Raw genomic sequence first — 22,464 nt, forward strand, 5'->3', positions numbered from 1 at the left:
CATAGCTACATGATTGAGTGAAAACAGCCCATGGGATCTGTTTTCAGTATAATGTTGGTTTTATTGGTTGTATTCAATCAGATGACCACAAATTAATTGATTTCATTGGATTTCTAATTGAGCAAAAAATTTTCAATAAAATTAAGTCAAAACAGAAAGTGAAACGTACGCCGATGTGTGTAGTATATAGTATACAGTATACAAAATGTATATACAGTGTTTCTCATGATCATTTTTCAGTGCGTAACAAATGATAGGAAAAAGGGTAAGTCCGTGATAATACACATTTATGACATTTATTCTAACATGACATTTTAGTTAAATCTGACAGTTGTCACATTTTATTTTCAATTTGGAATAAAAACAAATCAAAAGTGTTTCTTGCATTTATAAAATGGTATTTTCTTTGATTTGTATAGTCTTATAAATTATACAGATTATATTTGTAATATTATTATCTAATTAAAAAAAATATTTTTTATTATGGCGCTATCTATCGACAACTAGAATAACTAGAATAAATGTTATAAAAATGTCACCGACGAAATGTAATCACCGACATGCCTTTTTTTCTGTCACATACAATTTAATGCGTTAGAAAGAAATCGAAAAACTGTGACGCACTGAAAGATGATCATGAGAAATACTTTACATATCGACGTTCGTTTCAATTTATGTTTTGACTTAATTTGATTGAAAATGAATCGTACCGCATGGGAGAAGTTATAGCGGACGGACTATAACTTCTTTCAACTAATAATGGAAGGGAAAATAAAAGGGAAGCGTGGTTCTGGCAGAGGACAAGTGACGTGGCTGTGTAACATCAAGGATTGGACAGAATTAGACCTCAGAATTGAAGGTTAATATGTGAAAATCATGCATGGGGTGAGGAAGGCTATATTTTGTCTCCTCTAATTTTCAATCTCTACTCTCTAAGAATATTTATCGAAGCTTTACACGAAATTGAAAAAAGTATTCTGCTAAACAGGTACAGGCTAAATAAAACCAGGCATGCAGATCACACACACCATAATATTTGCAAACAACCTAAAAGACCAAAGTCCTTATGAACAAAATCACGTGTTGAGTGGCCACTCAACAATTTGGACTCAATGTAAATGTAAAGAAGACAAAGCTTATGATCTTATGATCAGCAAGAAAAAGATCAACTCTACATCAACCGAACCCCAATATAAAGAGAGACGCACTACAACTACCTCAGCACCATAATAAATGAAGAATGGACCAACAACCACGAAATAAGAGCACGCATCGGAAAAGCTAGATTCACCTTCAACCGGATGGGTCCTTCTTCGAGAGTCACAACCTCTTTCTTAGCATAAATGTATGAATGCTGCGATGCTACGTCTTCTCTGTCATTTTTGAAAGTGTTGAATCATGGACTTTGAACGAAGATATGTGCCGAAAACTGGAAGCATTTGAGGTGTGGCTATATCGGAGAATTCTTAAAATCCCGTGGATTGACCGGGTTACAAATGAGGAGGCCCTTAAAAGAATGGGGAAAAACCGAGAGGTACTGACCACCATCAAATCTCGAAAGTTGGAATACTTTGGACACATAATGCGAAATGAATCCAGATATGTCCTCCTACAAGCCATCCATCAAGAAGAAGAAGAAGACCTCCAAAGCCTAATAAGAAAAGCACAGGATAGAGATGAATTTGCAGAAGTCATCACCAACCTTCATCAGAGACGGCACATAAAGAAGAAGTATTGATCAATCGATATTATTGTTTTGTTTAAATATTATGTTTATATGGGATTAAGACACAGTTATTGGTGTAATGAAAATTAAATTTTTAAATTTTCGGATTGCCACTCCGGAAATCCTTCTCAAAAAGATTGTTTGAAAGATTCTGGGAAGGGGTGTAACCAAAATTTCATTAGGTTGTCATGTCAAAATTCATAGGCGTAACCAGGGGGTGGTTTTGGGGGTTATAACCCCCCCCCTTTTGGATGTACATACTTTGAGCGCTATACGCTTAACACGATTATTATTCCATACCCCCAGAGACCTTCAAGTAGATGTAACCCCCCCCCTTAGGATCATCCTGGTTACACCTCTGTCAAAATTGATTTAGTTGGTCTTGATCTTGTAGGCCAGAGCATGTGTGTGGTATTGTCATCTTTGAGTCCCATCTTGTGATTGTCTCTGGAATGCTTGTAGTGTTTTGTTGTTTCTTTTCTTCCATCTTGTGGAAATCCTTGTTTATAAGTGACAATGGGTAATCATTTTTAACCAAAACCTTCGTTAGCAAGTTTTTAACCTTTAATCGTTAACCTTTAACCTTTGCTAGCAGGTTTTTTCTTCCTGAAATGCATTTTCATTGCAGCAGGATTTCGGGCTTCATCATATTCGCGGTGTGCAAGTACTTGGAAAGGGAAACGAGAAACGACCGTGCGCGAGTCGCGTAGAAATATTGCAACTATCTTAAATAATTCATATTGTCAATTGAAATTGTCAAATTGACGTATATTTCATACCTTCTGTTATTGACGTAGAAAAATTATATATTGCTCCACAATATTGATATGATATGCAATTATTATATAAAGGTAAATTTAATTAATTGTATTCTGCTTGCAGTACTGCATTTTAATAACTGATTTTATTTACTACATACAATTGTTTACGTTTGCTAAACATAACCTGCATCTTATTTTTTCTTCTTATTATTTTTTTGGACTATGGTCTTGACAATTATCCAGCAACCAGGACTAATATAATTGGCCAATATAATTAAAAGTGCGAATAAAAGTACAGAGCGTAGAAATAGAGGTCGCTTTGCCGAACTTGCACGGTCCCAATAGGGATTTGATAATTCCTTTTTTGATGTTTACATTGTAGCCCGATCAAGGAACACAAAAATTTACGAAAACCTCCAAAAAAATAAAGGAAGGATAAAAATTTGGGAATAGGTAGTTGAAATTGTCTATTATTATATAAGAGTAAGTTTACAATTATACATACCCTCCATTTTACAAAAATGGAGGGGATTACTCCTTCTCCGGAGTGAAAAAATATACATTTAAAATAAGTTCGGACTTGGATAAAATGACTAATTCTGAGCAACTTTTGATCTATAGAGTTTTTTCACTAAGTCAATACTTTTCGAGTTATTTGCGAGTGAATATGTTCATTTTTATCAAAAAAAAACATGTTTTTGGACAGTTTTTCGCAAATAACTCAAAAAGTAAGGATTTTGTCGAAAAAAATGTTCTTAGCAAAAATATAGCCTATAAAAATGTGAAAAAAAAAATGGTGTATGCGTAAAGTCTGCATAACTTTTTTTAAAGTGCTTAAAAGAAGATTTATTTTTGTTTTTAAAAAAAAACTTTTAACATTAAAAGTAAGTGAGTTATGCTCAAAATATTGTTGGTCGCTTTTATATTTTGGTAAAAAAATCTAGAAAATCACCTAATTAGCATCCAAAATAAAATTAATCGTTACCGCCTCACAAGTTTCTCACAAGATCTGTAAGTTTCGTTGGTTCAAAGTGCGTGTGTTTGAAAAGGCTGTAGTTAAAATGTCTTGAACGAGTCACTAATCAAGACTGTATGCAAATTTTGGTATAACCAATTTTTGTCTACCAGGAAAACAAAAAATCCAAAATATTCAGAAAAGCAAAACGTACATTTTATTACTCTTTGAAATTTTTGGTATTACTAATAATTTTTTAAGTTATTTTGAAAACAACAATGAAATTTTTTTCAAAATTAGAAAGAAAAATTTTTAAAACCTTTTTTTTCAAAAATGAACATTTTGAACCAACGAAATTTATAGATCATATAAAGAATATATAAGCAAAGTAACTTGTGAGGCGGTAACGATTAATTTTATTTTGGATGCTAATTAGGGGGTGATTTTCGCAAGTTTTTTACCAAAAAATAAAAGCGACCAACAATATTTTAAGCGTACCTCACTTACTTTTAAGGTTAAAAGTTTTTTTAAAAACAAAAATAAACATTTTTTTAAACACTTTAAAAAAGTTAAAATGAGTTCTCAGGAAAGTGATCCGTTTTTTGGTTATTTCACTTTGAAATATTCGATTTGGAATTGGACGAATAAGAACCTACTTTTCATTAACTATAACCCCGTTGCTGGTGGGTATACAGACTTCATGCATACACCACATGCATTTTTTCACTTTTTTACAGGCTTTTTCACTTTTTTGCTAAGAATATTTTTTTTTATAAAATCCTTACTTTTTGAGTTATTTGCGAAAAACTGTCCAAAAACATGTTTTTTCTTGTTAAAAATGAACGAATTTACTCGCAAATAACTCGAAAAGTATTGACTTAGTGAAAAAACTCTATAGAGCAAAAGTTGCTCAGAATTAGTCATTTTATATAATTCCCAACTTATTTTGAATGTATATTTTTTCACCGCTGAGAAGGGGTAAACTCCTCTATTTTTGTAAAATGGAGGGAATGTAGAATTGTAAACTTTTTGTTATGTAATAGACAATTTTAACTACCTATTCCCAAATTTTCATCCTTCCTTTTTTTTTTGTCAGATTGTTCTTTGATCGGGCTATTGTGGTTGGAGGTTGGAGCGGTATCTGTTGGTGTGGGTTGGTTTTCTGTAGACTTTGGTCGCATATCCTATGTCTTCTTTTGTAATTGGCACATCCAAAAAAGAAAGTGAATTATTGTTTTCCTGCTCCATGGTGAATTTGATGGATTCTTCTTTATTATTGATGTCCATCAAGTATTAATCAAATGTTTCTGGTCCATGAGGCCAAATGCAGTCAGAATTTTAAATCCCTATTGTAATAATACCACCCTCAATTTTTTTTAACCGCACACAAGCTATGGCCTTCAAAATGTAGGCCAGATATGTCAATTTTTGAGAAAACATGTACATAACCTAATAAAACCAGATTATTTGAATTTGTATGCATCTTTATGGTGGTGCGCCGCTCGCCTATACACCATATAATAATAGACTTTATATACATGTAGACCAGGGGTGACCAGGACTGATCTGTGAAAAAACGTCTATTTTTGGAAGTGAGAGGTGGCATTCGGATTTTTACAGATAAAGTTATGTGACAACTTCAATAATAATAATTGACTTATGCTCCTTCTCAAATATGCCCGGAGCATTAATAAAAACATTAATATATTTAAAAATTTCGAAAAACATCGTTTTTTTTTCTTCTTTCTTTGCTTATAACTTTAAAACGATTCGTTTTGGAACAAAGTCGTACAGAAATAAAATAAAGATAATGTAATTTTGTATGATATACGACTGCTTAAAAATGTCTTAAAGTATTACCCTTTCTGCAATATAGCAATAAATACAAAATAAGGGGCAAAATAAGCCTGTTGTTATTCAAAGTTTTTTAACCACTTCAGTGGCACTTAGAACCTTAGTAATTCGCTTAGAAAATTCTTATCACATTCTTAAGATGTCTACCAAATTTCATTAAAATCGACGTAATAGTGCATAATTTTGCAATCTAATTTTTTTTTTAACTTCAAATTTTTTAAAAAGCTTTCTGAACAAAAAGTAGACCATTTAAAAGAGACGCTCCATATAAAGAGGCGTTCTACCTATCTAATACACTTTACAGAATTAAAATCGGATTATTAAAGCGGCCCCAGCAATGTCTTAAAATTATAAACAGTTTTTTGGCTTATAAACAAATAGCTTTGTTTAACAATAAAAAAATTAATTTTTATCAATGCAAATAATCAAAACCGATATAATTTGACTTAAACTTTCAAATGCTGTAAGCAGAATTGCTATTTTATTTTTTAATCAAAAGTTATTCGGGTTCAAAAATTGCAATTTTTCGATTTTTTGAAAGTTTAACCGCGTTTATCTCGAAAACTATGTATCCTACTAAAAAACTTGTAAGAACATTTTTTGCTCAGAATTACTCAAGATATACAAAAAATATTTTGTTTTACGAAAAATCGCTGTTATGTAATTCCTCAAGTTTTTTGTTTATAACAATCTTATCGACATCCGGATCGACTGTTACCCAAAAAATGCGTGTTCTACGGGTCAAAATACATAAAAAAAAAGGCTTCGGTAAGTCCATCTAAATAAAGCAGGCCGTTGCATCTCTCCCGGCGACAAAACTAATTTGTTTATAAGCCAAAAAATTGTTTATAACTTTGAAACATTGGTGAGGCTGCTTAAATAATCCGATTTTAATTCTGTAAGGTGTGTTAGATATATAGAACGCCTGTTTATATGTTAAAAAATTAGCAACCTTTTAAATGGTCTACTTTTTGTTCAGAAAGTTTTTAAAAAAATTAAACTTTCTTAAAAAAATTTAGATTTCAAAATTATTGTGCAAAATCTATTTGGTCGATTTTAATGAGATTTGGTGGACGATTTAAGTATGTTATAAGAATTTTTTAAGCGAATTACGAAGGTTCTAAGTGCAACCAAAGTGGCTGAAAAACATTGAACAAAAACAGGCTTATTTTGCCCCCTTATTTTGTATTTATTGCTATTTTGCAGAAATGGTAATAATTTAACACATTTTTAACCAGTCGTATATCATACAAAATTTTATTATCTTTATTTTATTTCTATGCGAATTTGTTTCAAAATAAATCGTTTTAAAGTTATAAGCAAAGAAAGTTGAAAAAATTCGATGTTTTTAAATATTTTAATTTTTTTATTAATGTTCCGATAATATTTGAGAAGGAGCATAAGTCAATTATTATTATTGAAGTTGTCACCTAACTTTATCTGCAAAAATCCGAATGCCACCTCTTACATCCACCTCAAAACAGATACGCCCTGGTCTAATGGTGTTTCATTGGGAAACGAAAATACTTAAATGACGAATAGAGATCTCTGTATACAAGATGGTTCTAAAGTTATGGATCCAGAAAGAAATGGGCAAAATCTATAAAAGACTCTGTAACGCGGATATAAAAATCAGTGGGGCAATATATTTTGTATATTTAGATCCGCCTCAGTGACCTCTATTCACCATTCAAGTATTTCCGTTTCCCAATGAAACACCCTATATATGTAGAAAAACAAAAGTTGATCATCCTGTATGTTATGGTCTCTATAAATATATGTTTTTTAATTGAATTATTGTATTTTCAGATTCCGATTCCTCGTATTCTGTGGACTACGATGATGCATCCTTCGTAGAAGACAGAAATGTCGGATTTAGAGGAGAGTTAACCGAAAATGATATAGTTGAAAACATCGACAACTAATTTCAACTTAATAGCTAAAAAATATGATCTCTTTACAAAACACTTATTTGTAAACCATCTCATGTCTACAGGAAAACTTTCATAATATGTCTATTACTTATAACATTATTACCACTTCTTCATTCTAATACGTTAGTTTGAGATCATTAAAAACTTACTTTGTTTTATTTACTGATGTCAGGTTGCAAAAATGAGAAGGATATCTCATTGCTTAATTTTTGGTTTTGGTGTTTTATAGTACCTCCTAAATTAGTTACACAAAAAAATTACTATCTATTTTAATTCAGTTTATTTAGAAAACATCAACTTAAAAAATTATTGATTTTTAGATTTTAAAAGTTTGATATGATCTTTGTCCTGGCATCGTATATAAAAAATCATTTTTGTCCCATTTTTCTCAATCTTTGAGTGGCTGGAATTGCATTTTTGTTATTCCCATCCATTCTAATGAAATTTTGTAGCCTAAAGAGTTCAAAAGTAGCTCTCCTTAATACTTCCTGGGTCTAGGACGTTTCATCGCCGCCGTTTCGATGCCGCCAGTTCATCGCCGGCCGTTTCCATGCCGCCGGTTCATCGCCAGTCAGTTAATCGCTAACTGATATATTTCCTAATTTTCGACCAATTTTCGACAGTTACATTTATTATTTATTTTTAGTATTAATTAGGAATTCTAGGAAATGCGAGATATGATCATTCCCGTTGCCATACTTAATCTTTTAATAGACTTTTAAACTTTTATAATAGAAAATATAATTTAATACTGTTTAGTATCAAATTTAGGGGAAGTAGAAATAGAACAGTAAATTAATATAATAATATTTTTTATCTATTTATTTGTCATAAGTTTTGAACTGAATTTAACGTCGTGTGTGTCATCTCCCATAATACAAGATCAACTGACTAACTGGCGATGAAACGGCCGGCGATGAAACGGCCGGCGATGAAATGGACTGGCGATGAACCGGCGGCATCGAAACGGCGGCGATGAAACGTCCCATTCCGTACTTCCTCATTTCTGACTATCCTTCCATCATATTCTAAAATTCTAAGAATTCGGCGCAGGTACCACATTTCAAAAAATTTAGCATCTTGTATCTCATATAGATCTTCTGTGCAAAGTGTAGTCATCTAGATCTAAGTTGATACTATAATTTCTTTACGAATTTTGTTGTGTATTTTTCAGTACCCTACTTGGTCCTGCCTGATGTTACACTGCCAGCGTTGTTCCATCATCTCTAATATTTCTTCCCTGATCCACTCATTCTTGCTAGTTTTTTTTTATTTTTGAGAGTAAAAATGTTGTTTATATGATCAAATGATTCTTTTATGGTGATCCATGACTTTTCAACATCCACAGTCGCCATATCAGAGAACCTACTGTTTATTTCTTCCGTATATGCTTCTCTTGTATCGTTGGTTTTAAGTTTGCTTATCTTTAATTATGCCTTCAGGATTTTTCTTTTGGCTGTAGCGAGTCTCAGTTTAATATTTGCAACTAAGGAAATGTGGTCGGATCCTATGTCTGCTCCAGGTAATGCAGAAACCTTAGTAATAGCATTTCCTGGGCGGTAACTTATACCAAGCTACATTTACAAAAACGCAGAAAGCCTTATAGACCGGGCCCGGAAGTATTGGAGTATGTAAAACCTGAGGACCGGCAACTATGTTCGTATTCTTTTACCTGAGACCTTGAACAATGAAAAACTGAATCTTCCCGGAAGGTGCGATGATGCCTTGTTATCCCCTCCCTGTCCCCATGTTAAGGGCAGATAAAAAGAGATTTTTCGTAAAACAAAACTTTTGTTGTATTTTGTCATTCTAAGCAAAAAGTGTTCTTACAAGTTTTTTTGTAGGATGCATAACTTTCGAGATAAACGCGGTTGAACTTTCAAAAAATCGAAAAATTGCAATTTTTGAATCCGAATAACTTTTAATTAAAAAATAAAATAGCAATTCTGCATGTAGCATTTGAAAGTCAACTTATACCGGTTTTGATTATTTGCATTGCTAAAAATTAATTCTTTTTATTGTTAAACAAAGCTATAAACAAATAGTGCTTGAGTGATATTTTCAGTACACCTCTCGTTATTCGGGTTCAAGAATTGCAAGTTTTCGATTTTTTTTAAGTTCAACAGCGTTTATCTCGAAAACTATGCATCCTACGGAAAAACTTTTAAGAAAATTTTTTGCTTAGAATGGCCCAAAAAATGCTAAAAATGTTTTGTTTTGCGAAAAATCGTTTTTCCCTTCCCTTAGGATAACAAGGGACCATCGCACCTTCCGGCACGATTCAGTTTTTCATTATTCAAGGACTCAGGTAAAAGAATCCGAACATAGTTGCCGGTCCTCAGGTTTTGCATACTCAATTACTTCTAATACCCACTATTAGAAATAAATTTTTCTGTTAGAAATTGTGCATTAATTTTACATTTCATTTCTATGTGATAGTAGCCTTTTTTATTTGCTGATTTAAGTATGTCTATCTAATGCTCTAGCTAATAATCTGAATACACATACACCATATAATATTATGAGATGTTTTCATTTGGACATTGTAGATTCTAAAGATTTATATCAGCGGTTCTCAATCTTTTTGTGTCATGTACCACCAAATACTTTTTATTATTTTTGGTACCACCTAACTGAAATACATATCTAACTAGGTGATCTAATTAACTATAATAGTGGTGCTGATTTTGGCTGTTTTTGCGTTTTGTGTACCACCTCAAAAAATGAAATGTACCACCAGTGGTACATGTACCACAGATTGAGAACCGCTGATTTATATAATATATTTGTTTGTTTTGTCAATATTTAATTTTGTTTTATATTTAAAAAAAATGGATATATTTTTGGAGCTAGTTTTATAAATGTCCTATGTCAGAATTTTCTGATAAATATCAAACTATGTAAAGGTCCCGCCATTTTGGATGGCACTAATTTGCATATTATGGCGTTGGCGCATCTAAAATGGTCTAAGAACCGTCTTCAAAGTTGGTGATTGGTTGCTGATATTGAAATTTTGTTATTGAGTATTGAAATTATTTAATGCTAAGGCGTTATTAGGAAGAAACTTCAAATTTTGACTTCTATACAAGTGCAATAATATACAAATTAGTGCCTTCCCAAATGACGAGACCTCTAGTATTTATTCTTCCTAGTATTATGTACTGATGATATAAAGTGAAGGGTCGGAGGGAAGAACGGTCAATATCTGTCTGGAATCATTTTCGGTAAAATGAAAATCTAAGTTACATATTCATCTTTTCCCTTATTTGCCCTTTGCCATTCACAGATTGATAGTACTCTTTGTAAGCTAACAAATTGCGCAAGAATCGCAAAATGACCAAAAAACTGACATTCATCGTTTTTTCCTCTGACCCTTTAAGTGTTATCTAAAATGTGTTACAATGTCCAACGCTTTATGTGGAACTTTTTATAGGATTGACACTCGTCCCTTTTTATTGGTCATAATTGTCGAAGATAATGAAAAGTGTTGAATATTGGAACATGTTTATAAATATTAAATGATGGTGTGCATTAATAATCTATATTTTATATTTTCTAAATACAGCAGATTAGCCCGATCAAGGAACAAAAAACTTTACAAAAACCTCAAAAAAATTAAAGGAAGGATGAAAATTTGGGAATAGGTAGTTGAAATTGTCTATTATTATATAAGAAAAAGTTTACAATTCTAAACCGTCTCCATTTTACAAAAATAGGGAAATAAGGGTTGGTTTTTCATTAAAAGTGCTGTATTTAAAAAAAATGAAATAATAAAAAAATGTAACAGTGAAATATAAAATAGTCATCAGAGTGATTTAACCTTAAAAATTGGTCTTAAAAATCTTTTAGATCTCGATTATTTTATGAGATATAGCCTATTTTTAATAAGGGTTGAAAACCAAAAATTTTTAAAACGGTCTTACTCGGTTAGTTTTGTATCAATTAATCTGAAAATTGGTGAACACTCTCTTTACAGATCTATTAAAGGCTTGAGGTTAAGATTTTCCAAAAATTTTCAAAAAAAATTTACGGTCAGTGGAAAAATTTTGGAATTTTTTTTTAATTTTTGGAAAAAGAACTAAAAGCTTTGGTTTTTCTTGTAAGTATGTACTTACCTGAACGAATTACATGCGCGTGCACGTATCCTATATTATTTTCTTTTTGAATTAAGTTAATAATTTGAAAAACTATAATTTTAAAGTACATACTTGTATTTTTAAGTTAATTATTTCAATATAAAAATATGAAATGAAAATATATCAAAATTTCTCAAAAAAATATTTTTTTTAATAAATAGTTATTAGGTTTTCTAAAGTTCATTTAAAAATTAAATTAACTTAGTTAAAAATAAGTGTACTCTATTAAGAGGCTACATCAGCGCGTCATGAATATTTTTTTTTCGATAGTTCTCCGAACTTTCAACAGTGCGGCAACAGTGTGTCGGCAGTACTACAGTGTCAGTGACACTATACACTATACTATCAGAAACAAAGGCACAGTAATGTGCTAACAATAATTATTATACTCATAGGCGCGCTAAATGTTGCCATATCAGTCAAGTTCGATTTCTTGTTATAGATAATCGATTTTTAGTAATTCCATTGTGACACAAAATCTAGACATGGGATAAAAAAGTTTATTTGAAGAAACTGTATTTTTTTGTTCTTCTTAAAGCGACACAGACTCGTTTTTTATATTTAATTTAATTTTAGAGTAATTTCTACATACTAACATGTTTCTTAAATTGGGCTCTGTACCACAATTCTTTACTATATTGCGAATATGTGTGCGAGATATCTCGACAGAATATTCAAAATTAAAGTTGCAATCTTGGAACGCGTTTTTCGCGCGCTGATGTTGCCTCATAAGTTATAAAGGATCAAATGAGTATGAAGTACTAAAATAATAAAAGGTGCAATGAAAAATCGTTTATTGTATATCGAACTGGATCGTCACTGTTTACATTTAATTAATTAATCTAAATTATTTAAAGTTCATTTTCATCTTCGTCTGATGTAAAATTTGTGTCTGAATCAACTTCATTTATAATAGAATCAACTGTAAAATCATAATTTTGGGTCTCTTGGCAGCTACCATCTAAACTATTATCATCTTCATCATCAGAAACTATAATGTTTTCCTTTTTATGATTTGTACAATTACCAGTTTGACAACGTTCTGCATGATTTGTACAATTACCAGTTTGACAACGTTCTGCATGCAGCATGAAAACGTTTCTCCTCTTTTTAATACATATTTTTGTCTACATTCTAATTTCATCACAGTCCAAAAGCATTTTGTTTCTATCATCTTTTCTTTCTAAACTTACACTTTTTAATGTTTCAATTCCACGTTTGACAATTAGAATTTTTTCGTTATCACATTCTAAATGTTTTTCACAAATAAAACAAGAATTATTATTATTTGTTTCACTGTTCGCACTCATTGTAAATATTTACACAATTATTTTATAACAAACAGATCACTTTTATTGATAATAAGTTATAAATTCAAAAACTTTGACAGCCGAAAATCAGTGCCAATAAAACATAAACACACACACACGACAGCCGAAAACGATAACAAAACATTGCAGCGTGAACATTGCTCCAATTTTTTAGGTTAATTTCGTCTACTGTGTTTAGGAAGCGCGCCGTTTTCTCTTTTAAGCAACTTTTTCACCTGTGTTTACTTCCCCCATATATTTTTGCCTTTGCAATAGGCGTGTTGTATATATATGTAATATGTTACTCAAGCCTTTTTTAATATGTTCCCATATTTTCATTTAAAAAAAGTCTTTCAGAAAAGAATGGTATCGATTTTATTAAAACATGACATTTTTTTGTAGTTGTTTATAATGAGTGAGCCTTATTTAAAAAGTAATCTATGCATAAGAAAAATAGATACCGCTTTCGAAAGAGTACATTTTCAAGTACCTACAAGCATATTTTTAAAGTTTTTTATAAATTTTCAACACAGATATTATTGATTGAAATCATGAAAATTTACTTAAAATAAAAATCAAAAAAATATCCATTTTTTATCGCCATACCAATTTTTATTCGTTAAAGTAACGTTGTGCAATTTTAAATCTAAATGTTAATTAGCCATCTTAAAACGTAAATCTAGAAGTAATTTTAATTTAAACGATTACGTAAATTTTCGTGACAAAAAATATGTGTTGCTCTCAAAACTTGTATTAGTATATTTTAAAACATATTTTTCTAAATTAAATAATTTGTAATTCACAATGAAAATATATTCAAGTTAAAATTGATATTTTTCTAAAGGTATTGTGTTTTTTTCGTACATTTTAATGTTTGATAAATGCCCCAAATTATCGATTTAAAAGTTAGTTAATTTTAAAATGTGACATTTTTGTTGCGCGCGCAATTCAAATAAGCGCCCTGTTAAGTACTTTAAAAAGGGCTATAAGTTGGAAACGAATCAAGATGCAAACAAAGTTTTTAGTCAAAAGGTTAGGATAAACGTTCCTTGATGATTTTTAAATAAAATTTGTTGTTATTATTGCCTTATTTTCCGAAATACAGCACTTTTAATGAAAAACCAACCCTTATTTCCCTATTTTTGTAAATTGGAGGGGGTGTAGAATTGTAAACTTTTCTTTATAAAATAATAGACAATTTCAACTACCTGTTCCCAAATTGTCATCCTTCCTTTATTTTTTTTGAGGTCAGATTGTTCTTTGATCGGGCTAGATGTAGTAACGAAATATTAAGCAAGCAAAAGTAGTAGTTATATTCTATAGAGGCATATACACTCGCATATACATTCGGGCATACAATTCATTGAGGTGAGGAGGATTCAGAGAGGAAGACAAATGCTTCCCCATGAGGTCCCCACTCTTCTGTGTTTTGTGCTATTCGGTGCCAGTTTCTCCCCACTTTTACTTTGATGTCGTCTAGTCACCGTCTTCGTCTATTACGATTGTGCTCGCATGGTCTCTAATACACAAGGTTTCTCGTCCACCTTTCGTTGTTTTGTCGTGCCACGTATCCTACTCAGTTCCATTGCATTTTCGCAATTCTTCCAATTAAATCTTCCACCTTCGTCTTGCTTCACACGTCATTATTCGTATATGTTCTCTCATAGAAACTCCTAACATAGCTCGTTCGACGGCCCTCTGTGTTGTTATTAATCAATGGGGAACTTGCACATTTTTTTTTATTACATGATAATGTTCAGTTTTGTATAAAAATGAGATTTCCAAAATTTCCCGCTTCAAAAACTCATAATAACTTAGAAATACAAATTTAAAGTCTTCTTTATTTTAAAGTAGTTCAGACGGCCCGTGACGTCACATAGTTTTACATTAGTTTTTTATATGGTTATATCAGTGATGTGGGAGGGTTATATGTAAGTATATTCTTCTTCTTCTTCTTCTTCTTTAGTTTATTGGCCTCCACCTACTTGGGTATTTGGCCACAGCATCGTCGCGAAATATGGGAAAATATTTATATTGTAACTAGCTGACCCGGCATACTTCGTACTGCCTCAATTGATAAGAACAAACTTTTGTAAACAATAAACTTAAAATAAACAAAAGGAATTCGTAATTAATAAACAAAAAATGCTCGATGTGAATGAGTTTTTATTATTATTATTAATGAATTACACATAATGTTTGAAGTAATAAAGTTTAGTTAGAAAAATTTTGCAGTGCAACAGTTGCAATCTTAAATTTGTTTTTCTTATAATGAATATAACAGCTTTATTTTATTTACATTCAAAAAAACCCTGTATTTATAATTGGGTTCGGGGTTGTCCAACTATATAGGTGTTGAAAAATAAAATAAAATTAAAATTAAATATCATTAAATAAAATAAAACAAAATATCATAAAATTGAATTAAAGTCAATAAAAATAAATAAAACTGAATAAACTTAAATAAAAATAATAAATAAATTTAAAAAAATAATAAAATTAAAAAAAAATAGAATCTAATAAAAATAATTAAAATTTAATAAAATGAAACAAAATTAATTAAAATTAAATAAACTTTTATAATTTGCTGCTTGTTCTTTTCGTTTGCTCAGAACTTTTCTTCTGCTTGCCGTTCGTCAGAAAAGTTCGGTAGAGATATTTTTTGAAAGTTTCGAAAAATTAATAAATCCATATTTTGCCCAAATTAAGTCCAAAAGTTAAACAGTTGCACTTTTCTTCGATGAAATTTGTTGCTCGTTCTTCTTCTGTCTTAATATTTGTAAGGCTTAAGATATTGTATTTTGGTACAAGGAGTACACCGAATTAATTTCGTATTTTTCACGTCACTATTGTGAGAGTTATGACGTCACACGCAACCCCCTTATGACGTAGAGGTATAAAATATCGACATAAACCTACTCCAAGTCCGGTCGAACATAGCTGCCAAATTTCATAAAAATCGGTCAAGTCGTTTCGGAGGAGTATGGCAACAAACACTGTAAAAAGAGCATTTTATACATATAGCTGTAAAAATTTTTGTGGCTACTAAAATGACAATATAAAACCGTATAAACCTTCCCTGAACTTCCACAAATAATTCAACATCAAAATTAGCCAAATCGGTCCACACATTCTCGAGTTTTAGCGAGACTAACGCACAGCAATAGATTTTTATATATAAGATGCAAAACTTTAGATGGCTATTAAAAAATAACGATCGAAGATAGAAAAGTGAAAATTTAGGGTTGTATTTACCTTTGCCTTCCACATCACATAAAATTAAGAAAAAACAGTTTGACCAAAAAAATAAAAAAATATTTTAGGGGGGCAGCCCCCGTTACGACGTACGGATATGAAAAATACATAACAACCTATTCTCGGTCCGGTCAAATACACGTGGAACATTTCATAAAAATATATTCAGTCGTTCTCGAGTTATGTGTTGGTAACTGTCACGACTTTCTTTTGTTTATATAGATGTAAAATATTTAAATGGCCATTAAAAAATAACGGTTAGCGCTGGAAAAGTGAAAATTTAGGGTTGTATGTATCTTTACGTTCCACAGCATATGAAATTAAAAAAAAAAAGAGTTTCTCTGAAAAAATAGAAATAAATATAAGGGTGGCAAGCCCCCTTAAGACGCACGGGTATGAAATATAGATAACAACCTACTACCGGTCCGGTCGAGTACACTTGCAAACTTTCATAAAAATCGGTCAAGTCGTTTCGGAGGAGTATGGCAACAAACACTGTAAAAAGAGCATTTTATACATATAGCTGTAAAAATTTTGGTGGCTACTAAAATGACAATATAAAACCGTATAAACCTTCCCTGAACTTCCACAAATAATTCAACATCAAAATTAGCCAAATCGGTCCACACATTCTCGAGTTTTAGCGAGACTAACGCACAGCAATAGATTTTTATATATAAGATGCAAAACTTTAGATGGCTATTAAAAAATAACGGCCGAAGATAGAAAAGTGAAAATTTAGGGTTGTATTTACCTTTGCCTTCCACATCACATAAAATTAAGAAAAAACAGTTTGACCAAAAAAATAAAAAAATATTTTAGGGGGGCAGCCCCCGTTACGACGTACGGATATGAAAAATACATAACAACCTATTCTCGGTCCGGTCAAATACACGTGGAACATTTCATAAAAATATATTCAGTCGTTCTCGAGTTATGTGTTGGTAACTGTCACGACTTTCTTTTGTTTATATAGATGTAAAATATTTAAATGGCCATTAAAAAATAACGGTTAGCGCTGGAAAAGTGAAAATTTAGGGTTGTATGTATCTTTACGTTCCACAGCATATGAAATTAAAAAAAAAGAGTTTGCCTGAAAAAATAGAAATAAATATAAGGGTGGCAAGCCCCCTTAAGACGCACGGGTATGAAATATAGATAACGACCTACTCCCGGTCCGGTCGAGTACACTTGCAAACTTTCATAAAAATCGGTCAAGTCGTTTCGGAGGAGTATGGCAACAAACACTGTAAAAAGAGCATTTTATACATATAGCTGTAAAAATTTTGGTGGCTACTAAAATGACAATACAAAACCGTATAAACCTTCCCTGAACTTCCACAAATAATTCAACATCAAAATTAGCCAAATCGGTCCACACATTCTCGAGTTTTAGCGAGACTAACGCACAGCAATAGATTTTTATATATAAGATGACATTTTTTGATCACTATTGGGACCGTGCAAGTTCGGAAAAGCGACACCTATTTCTACGCTCTGCACTTTTATTCGCACTTTTGATTATATTGGCCAATCATATGGTCCTGGTTACTGGATAATTGTCAAGGCCATATTCCAAAAAAAATAATAAGAAGAAAAAATAAGATTTAGGTTACGTTATTTACACGTATACAATTGTATATAGTAAATAAAATTAGTTATTAAAATGCAGTACTGCAAGCAAAATACAATTAATTAAATTTACCTTTATATAATAATTGCATATCATATCAATACTGTGGAGCAATATAAAATTTTTCTTCTTAGATGACAATAAGTATGAAATGTACGTCAAATTGACAATTTCAATTGACAATATGAATTATTTAAGAAAGTTGCAATATTTCTCCGCTATTCGCGCACGATCGTTTCGCGTATCCCTTCCAAGTACTTGCACACCGCGAATACTTAATAGGAAGTGTGTACCTACTAAGTTTTATCGTTAAATAATTATGAGAATAATAATCAGAATAAAATCACAGTATAAAATTAGTAGGTATAATGGGAGTATAATATACATAATATATGTACTTACTTATCTGCTTTAACTCCCCGAACTTCTCCGACGGAAAAATTTTCACTCTTTTGAAAATATGTAGCCACCATACACATATCAACTATAGGTAAGTTATCAGACTGCCCTTTACAAAAACCCTCTTCGGTCATTTTAAAAAATATATCTTAAAAACACTCAAATATATCAGAAATAGAAATTATCAAATATATTTATAAAACTTAGTGTCAGTGTCAAAACGAATGCCAAACCTATGAGGGAACTTACACATTTTTTTATTACGTAATATTATTCAGTTTCCTTTAAAAATAATATTTCCAAACTTTCACGCGGTAAAACCTCATAATAACTTAGAAGATAATTTAAAATCTATATATTTTTTTCTGTTTTCTGGCCTTGGTTTAGAAGAACCCTTAGCCAATGTAAAATAGTTCAAACGATCAAAAACGCTTGTGACGTTACATAACTGTATTTTCTACTGACGTTTATAGTGTCTAATTTAAAATTATATACAGTTTTGTTTACTTTGTTGGTGCAGAATGTACATGCACAACTATATGACGTCACTATGCGTTTTGGACCACCTGTTTTAATTTGAATTTTTAATCGTCTTTAGGGGCCAAACGAAAGACAAACAAAACTTTTTTTATCTTTGATACATGTTTTAAATTATGTTCTGTTGTGATTTATAACATTTTTTTCGAATTTAAAAATTTATGCAAGTTCCCTATTTGCTGATAAATCTGTAAGTGTCACGGTCTCCAGGTCCATAGGTAATAACTGGTAGAATACAACTGTTGAATACCCTTTGCTTTGGATTTCTTGGTACCTTTTTTGTCTTTCAACACAACATTGTGTCTTCCTACTGCGTCCCAAGTCATTCGGATTCTTCTAGTTACCTCTGCCGTTTGATTCTGTTTGCCTAAGTTGATCGTGTGACGTAAATATACAGGGTGAGGCAAATAAAGGGCCTATTAGAAATATCTCGAGAACTAAAGGCAACAGAATCATGAAAATTGGAATAAAAGGGGTTTTGAAGGATGATCTATTACATGAAAATATTTTCATCTCTTTGCAACTTCCGGTTATACCGGAAGTTGCTTATAACTTCGTTTTTTTAAATGGGACACCCTGTATATTTTTAGATTTTTGGATTCTCTTCGATGTCTTCTTTCTTAAAATATGAGGTTTTGTAATATTATACAGGGTATTTTAAAAGATAATTACGTTTTTTTATTGATTTCGTAGCAAAATTAACACCCTTTAGAATTGTAGTAGTTTGTCATCTAAAACTTTACTTACGTTCAAATGATTTTTAATATACTCTACTATTGTTAAGAATCATTAGTATAGCTAAATTTTTAATTTTAGTATACAGGGTTGGTCGAAACTCGGAATGAGTATTTTCTGAGTTTTCTTAAATGGAACACCCTGTATTTTAGTATTGTGATGAAATGATATTTTATGGTACTTTTTTATTTCTTAAGCATTCCCTATACCTAACTGCTTTAATTTGTGCTTAATTGTTAATCGCACCAACAATCTTAACTAAGTAGGTATTTCGATAGCTAAACCATTATTGGTAATTTTAAGGACCAGTCTGGATTAATATGTATTTATTTCTGAAAAATTATTTGGGATTGAGTATTTTCACGGCCAACCTAATAAAATTTTACGTATTTTTTGTTGCAATTAATGTTTAGCTTGAATCACCAATAACTCACAAATTAAAGCAGTTAGGTATAGGGAATGATTAAGAAATAAAAAAAGTACTATAAAATATCATTTCACTACAATACAAAAATACAGGGTGTTCCATTTAAGAAAACTCAGAAAATACTCATTCCGAGTTTCGACCAACCCTGTATACTAAAATTAAAAATTTAGCTATACTAATGATTCTCAACAATAGTAGAGTATATTAAAAATCATTTGAACGTAAGTAGAGTTTTAGATGTCAAACTACTACAATTCTACAGGGTGTGAATGTTGCTACGAAATTAATAAAAAAACGTAATTATCTTTTAAAATACCCTGTATAATATTACAAAACCTTATATTTTAAGAAAGAAGACATCGAAGAGAATCCAAAAATGTAAACATATACAGGGTGTCCCATTAAAAAAACGAAGTTATAAGCAACTTACGGTATAACCGGAAGTTGCAAAGAGATGAAAATATTTTCATTTAATAGATCATCCTTCAAAGCCCCTTCATTCCAATTTTCATGATTCCGTTGCCTTTAGTTCTCGAGATATTTCTAATAGGCCAGTTATCTGCCTCACCCTATATATAGAATTCGACATTTTCGATCTCACTTCCATCTAAGTCAATTGTGATATTTTGTCATCCGTTTTGTTTTAATTAGATTAATTTTTAAACCGATTTCTTGTATCGATGGTAATAACACCAGATATTCGTACAAACGAAATCATAAAACTTTATTCATATTTCGGAAAAAATTGTTAAGACTATGCACCCCATCGTATAATACAGGTAATGTTCTCTCTAAGGATTATTACAATAATGTTTTAATATAAAACAACTTTTTTCCTATTTTGGTGCCATTTTAAAAATTTATTATACTTATATAATGCTCTCATAGTGGCAGTACAATTTTATTCTTTGTTTTTTAAGGGTTGTTCTTCCAATGGATCTTTGAACAAACTTAATTATTAATTTGCAAACAAGTTAAATCAAAATATTAAGTGAAACCAGAAGTAATGTCAAAAATAGTTCGAAAATATAGACATACATGTAAATAACTATGGACAGACTATTGGGACCGTGCAAGTTCGTCAAAGCGTCCTCTATTTCTACGCTCTGTACTTTTATTCGCACTTTTAATTATATTGGCCAATTATATTAGTCCTGGTTGCTGGATAATTGTCAAGGCCATAATCCAAAAAAAATAATAAGAAGAAAAAATAAGCTGCAGGTTATGTTATGCAAACGTAAACAATTGTATGTAGTAAATAAAATGAGTTATTAAAATGCAGTACTGCAAGCAAAATACAATTAATTAAATTTATAGGTCTGGATCCCGCGTATGAAAAAAAAGTTGATTAATAGCAAGCTGAAAATTTGTTAATAGCTTAAGGGTGTCTAGTCGAATAAACTTTGATATGTGTGAACACTGGAACAGGGGTAGTTTTAATTGTGGAACAGGTTAAAAATTTGGAACGGTCACAGCACGAAAACGGCACATTTATTTTGTCCGACAGAACAGACCTAAACTCTTCGAACAGAGATTAAACTCTCATGCAAAAATCAGACTGCTATTTATCACCAAATGGGCGTTTTAATGAGTGGAACATGTAGAATATGTCAAATGACAGGAATTATGACAGGTAATAAATAGCAGTCTGATTTTTTCATGAGAGTTTAATCTCTGTTCGGAGAGTTTAAGTCTGTTCTGTCGGACAAAATAAATGTGCCGTTTTCGTGCTGTGACCGTTCCAAATTTTTAACCTGTTCCACAATTAAAACTACTCCTGTTTCAGTGTTCCCATATATCAAAGTTTATTCGACTAGACACCCTTAAGCTATTAACAAATTTTCAGCTTGCTATTAATCAACTTTTTTTTCATACGCGGGATCCAGACCTATTACCTTTATATAATAATTGCATATCATATCAATATTGTGGAGCAATATATAATTTTTCTGCTTCAATGACAGAAGGTATGAAATATACGTCAATTTGACAATTTCAATTGACAATATGAATTATTTAAGATAGTTGCAATATTTCTCCGCGACTCGCGCACGGTCGTTTCTCGTTTCCCTTCCAAGTACTTGCACACCGCGAATACCAAATCACTTTCATAGCATCTTACTCTTACAGAGACTTAGTTGTAGCGAAAATTGTACTGCTACCGAGATATTTAAGTTTTTTATTAGTTGTAATTGTTATTTTTATAGATTTATATTGATGGGAACAATGCTTTTAATGTTATGTACCATTTTTGACGATGTATAACCAACGTTGGTTTGCTGTCATTTTGGCCCACTATGCATTTACGCCAAAGAAATATTAGTTAGGGAATTTGTTTGTAAGAATCTTTACTTGATTGTTAGAGATACATTTGTGATAGTACCTGTCTCTTTTCTGTTACCGTTGATATAGTTAGATTTGTTATATTTGTTTTTTAATAAATACCGAACATTTTTTAAATGATTTTTTTTTAAATCGTCATTGTAATTAGCGAGAACCAATTGTATTACAGTCTACGACAAACACAAGTGTGTTTTCCAATTAGTATAGAGTATCTACTAAGTTTTTATGAAATGGAAATAATTAAACGACTGATTAACTGTGAAATGTGAAATAAATAAATATTGTCATTTAAATGAAACAAGTATAAATATCACAAAATTATAGATTATGGTAAAAAGCAAATAAAAGTCTGTGGCTAATGTACCTGCTTCCAAGCCTTCTTCTCTCTCGTACACACATACACATTCCTCGTAACTACAGAACGACAAACTTTACGGGAGCCAGTTTTGCATCATTGTT

The 22,464-nt window shown here is 31.2% G+C and overlaps 1 protein-coding gene across 2 annotated transcripts in view; it reads left to right on the top strand.

Annotated features, from left to right (window-relative positions):
- Positions 1-13,519, top strand: part of LOC114330267 (seipin) — a 69,037-nt gene extending 55,518 nt beyond the window's left edge. For both annotated transcript variants that reach the window (XM_050662016.1, XM_028279595.2), the window contains one exon: positions 7,106-13,519. In XM_050662016.1, coding sequence (XP_050517973.1) covers positions 7,106-7,139 — 34 coding nt within the window. In that variant the 3' untranslated portion in view covers positions 7,140-13,519. The remainder of the gene's footprint in view (positions 1-7,105) is intronic.
- Positions 13,520-22,464: the final 8,945 nt, after the last annotated feature.

This window comes from Diabrotica virgifera, chromosome 9 (genome assembly GCF_917563875.1).
Source record: "Diabrotica virgifera virgifera chromosome 9, PGI_DIABVI_V3a".
NCBI classification, from domain to species: domain Eukaryota; kingdom Metazoa; phylum Arthropoda; class Insecta; order Coleoptera; family Chrysomelidae; genus Diabrotica; species Diabrotica virgifera.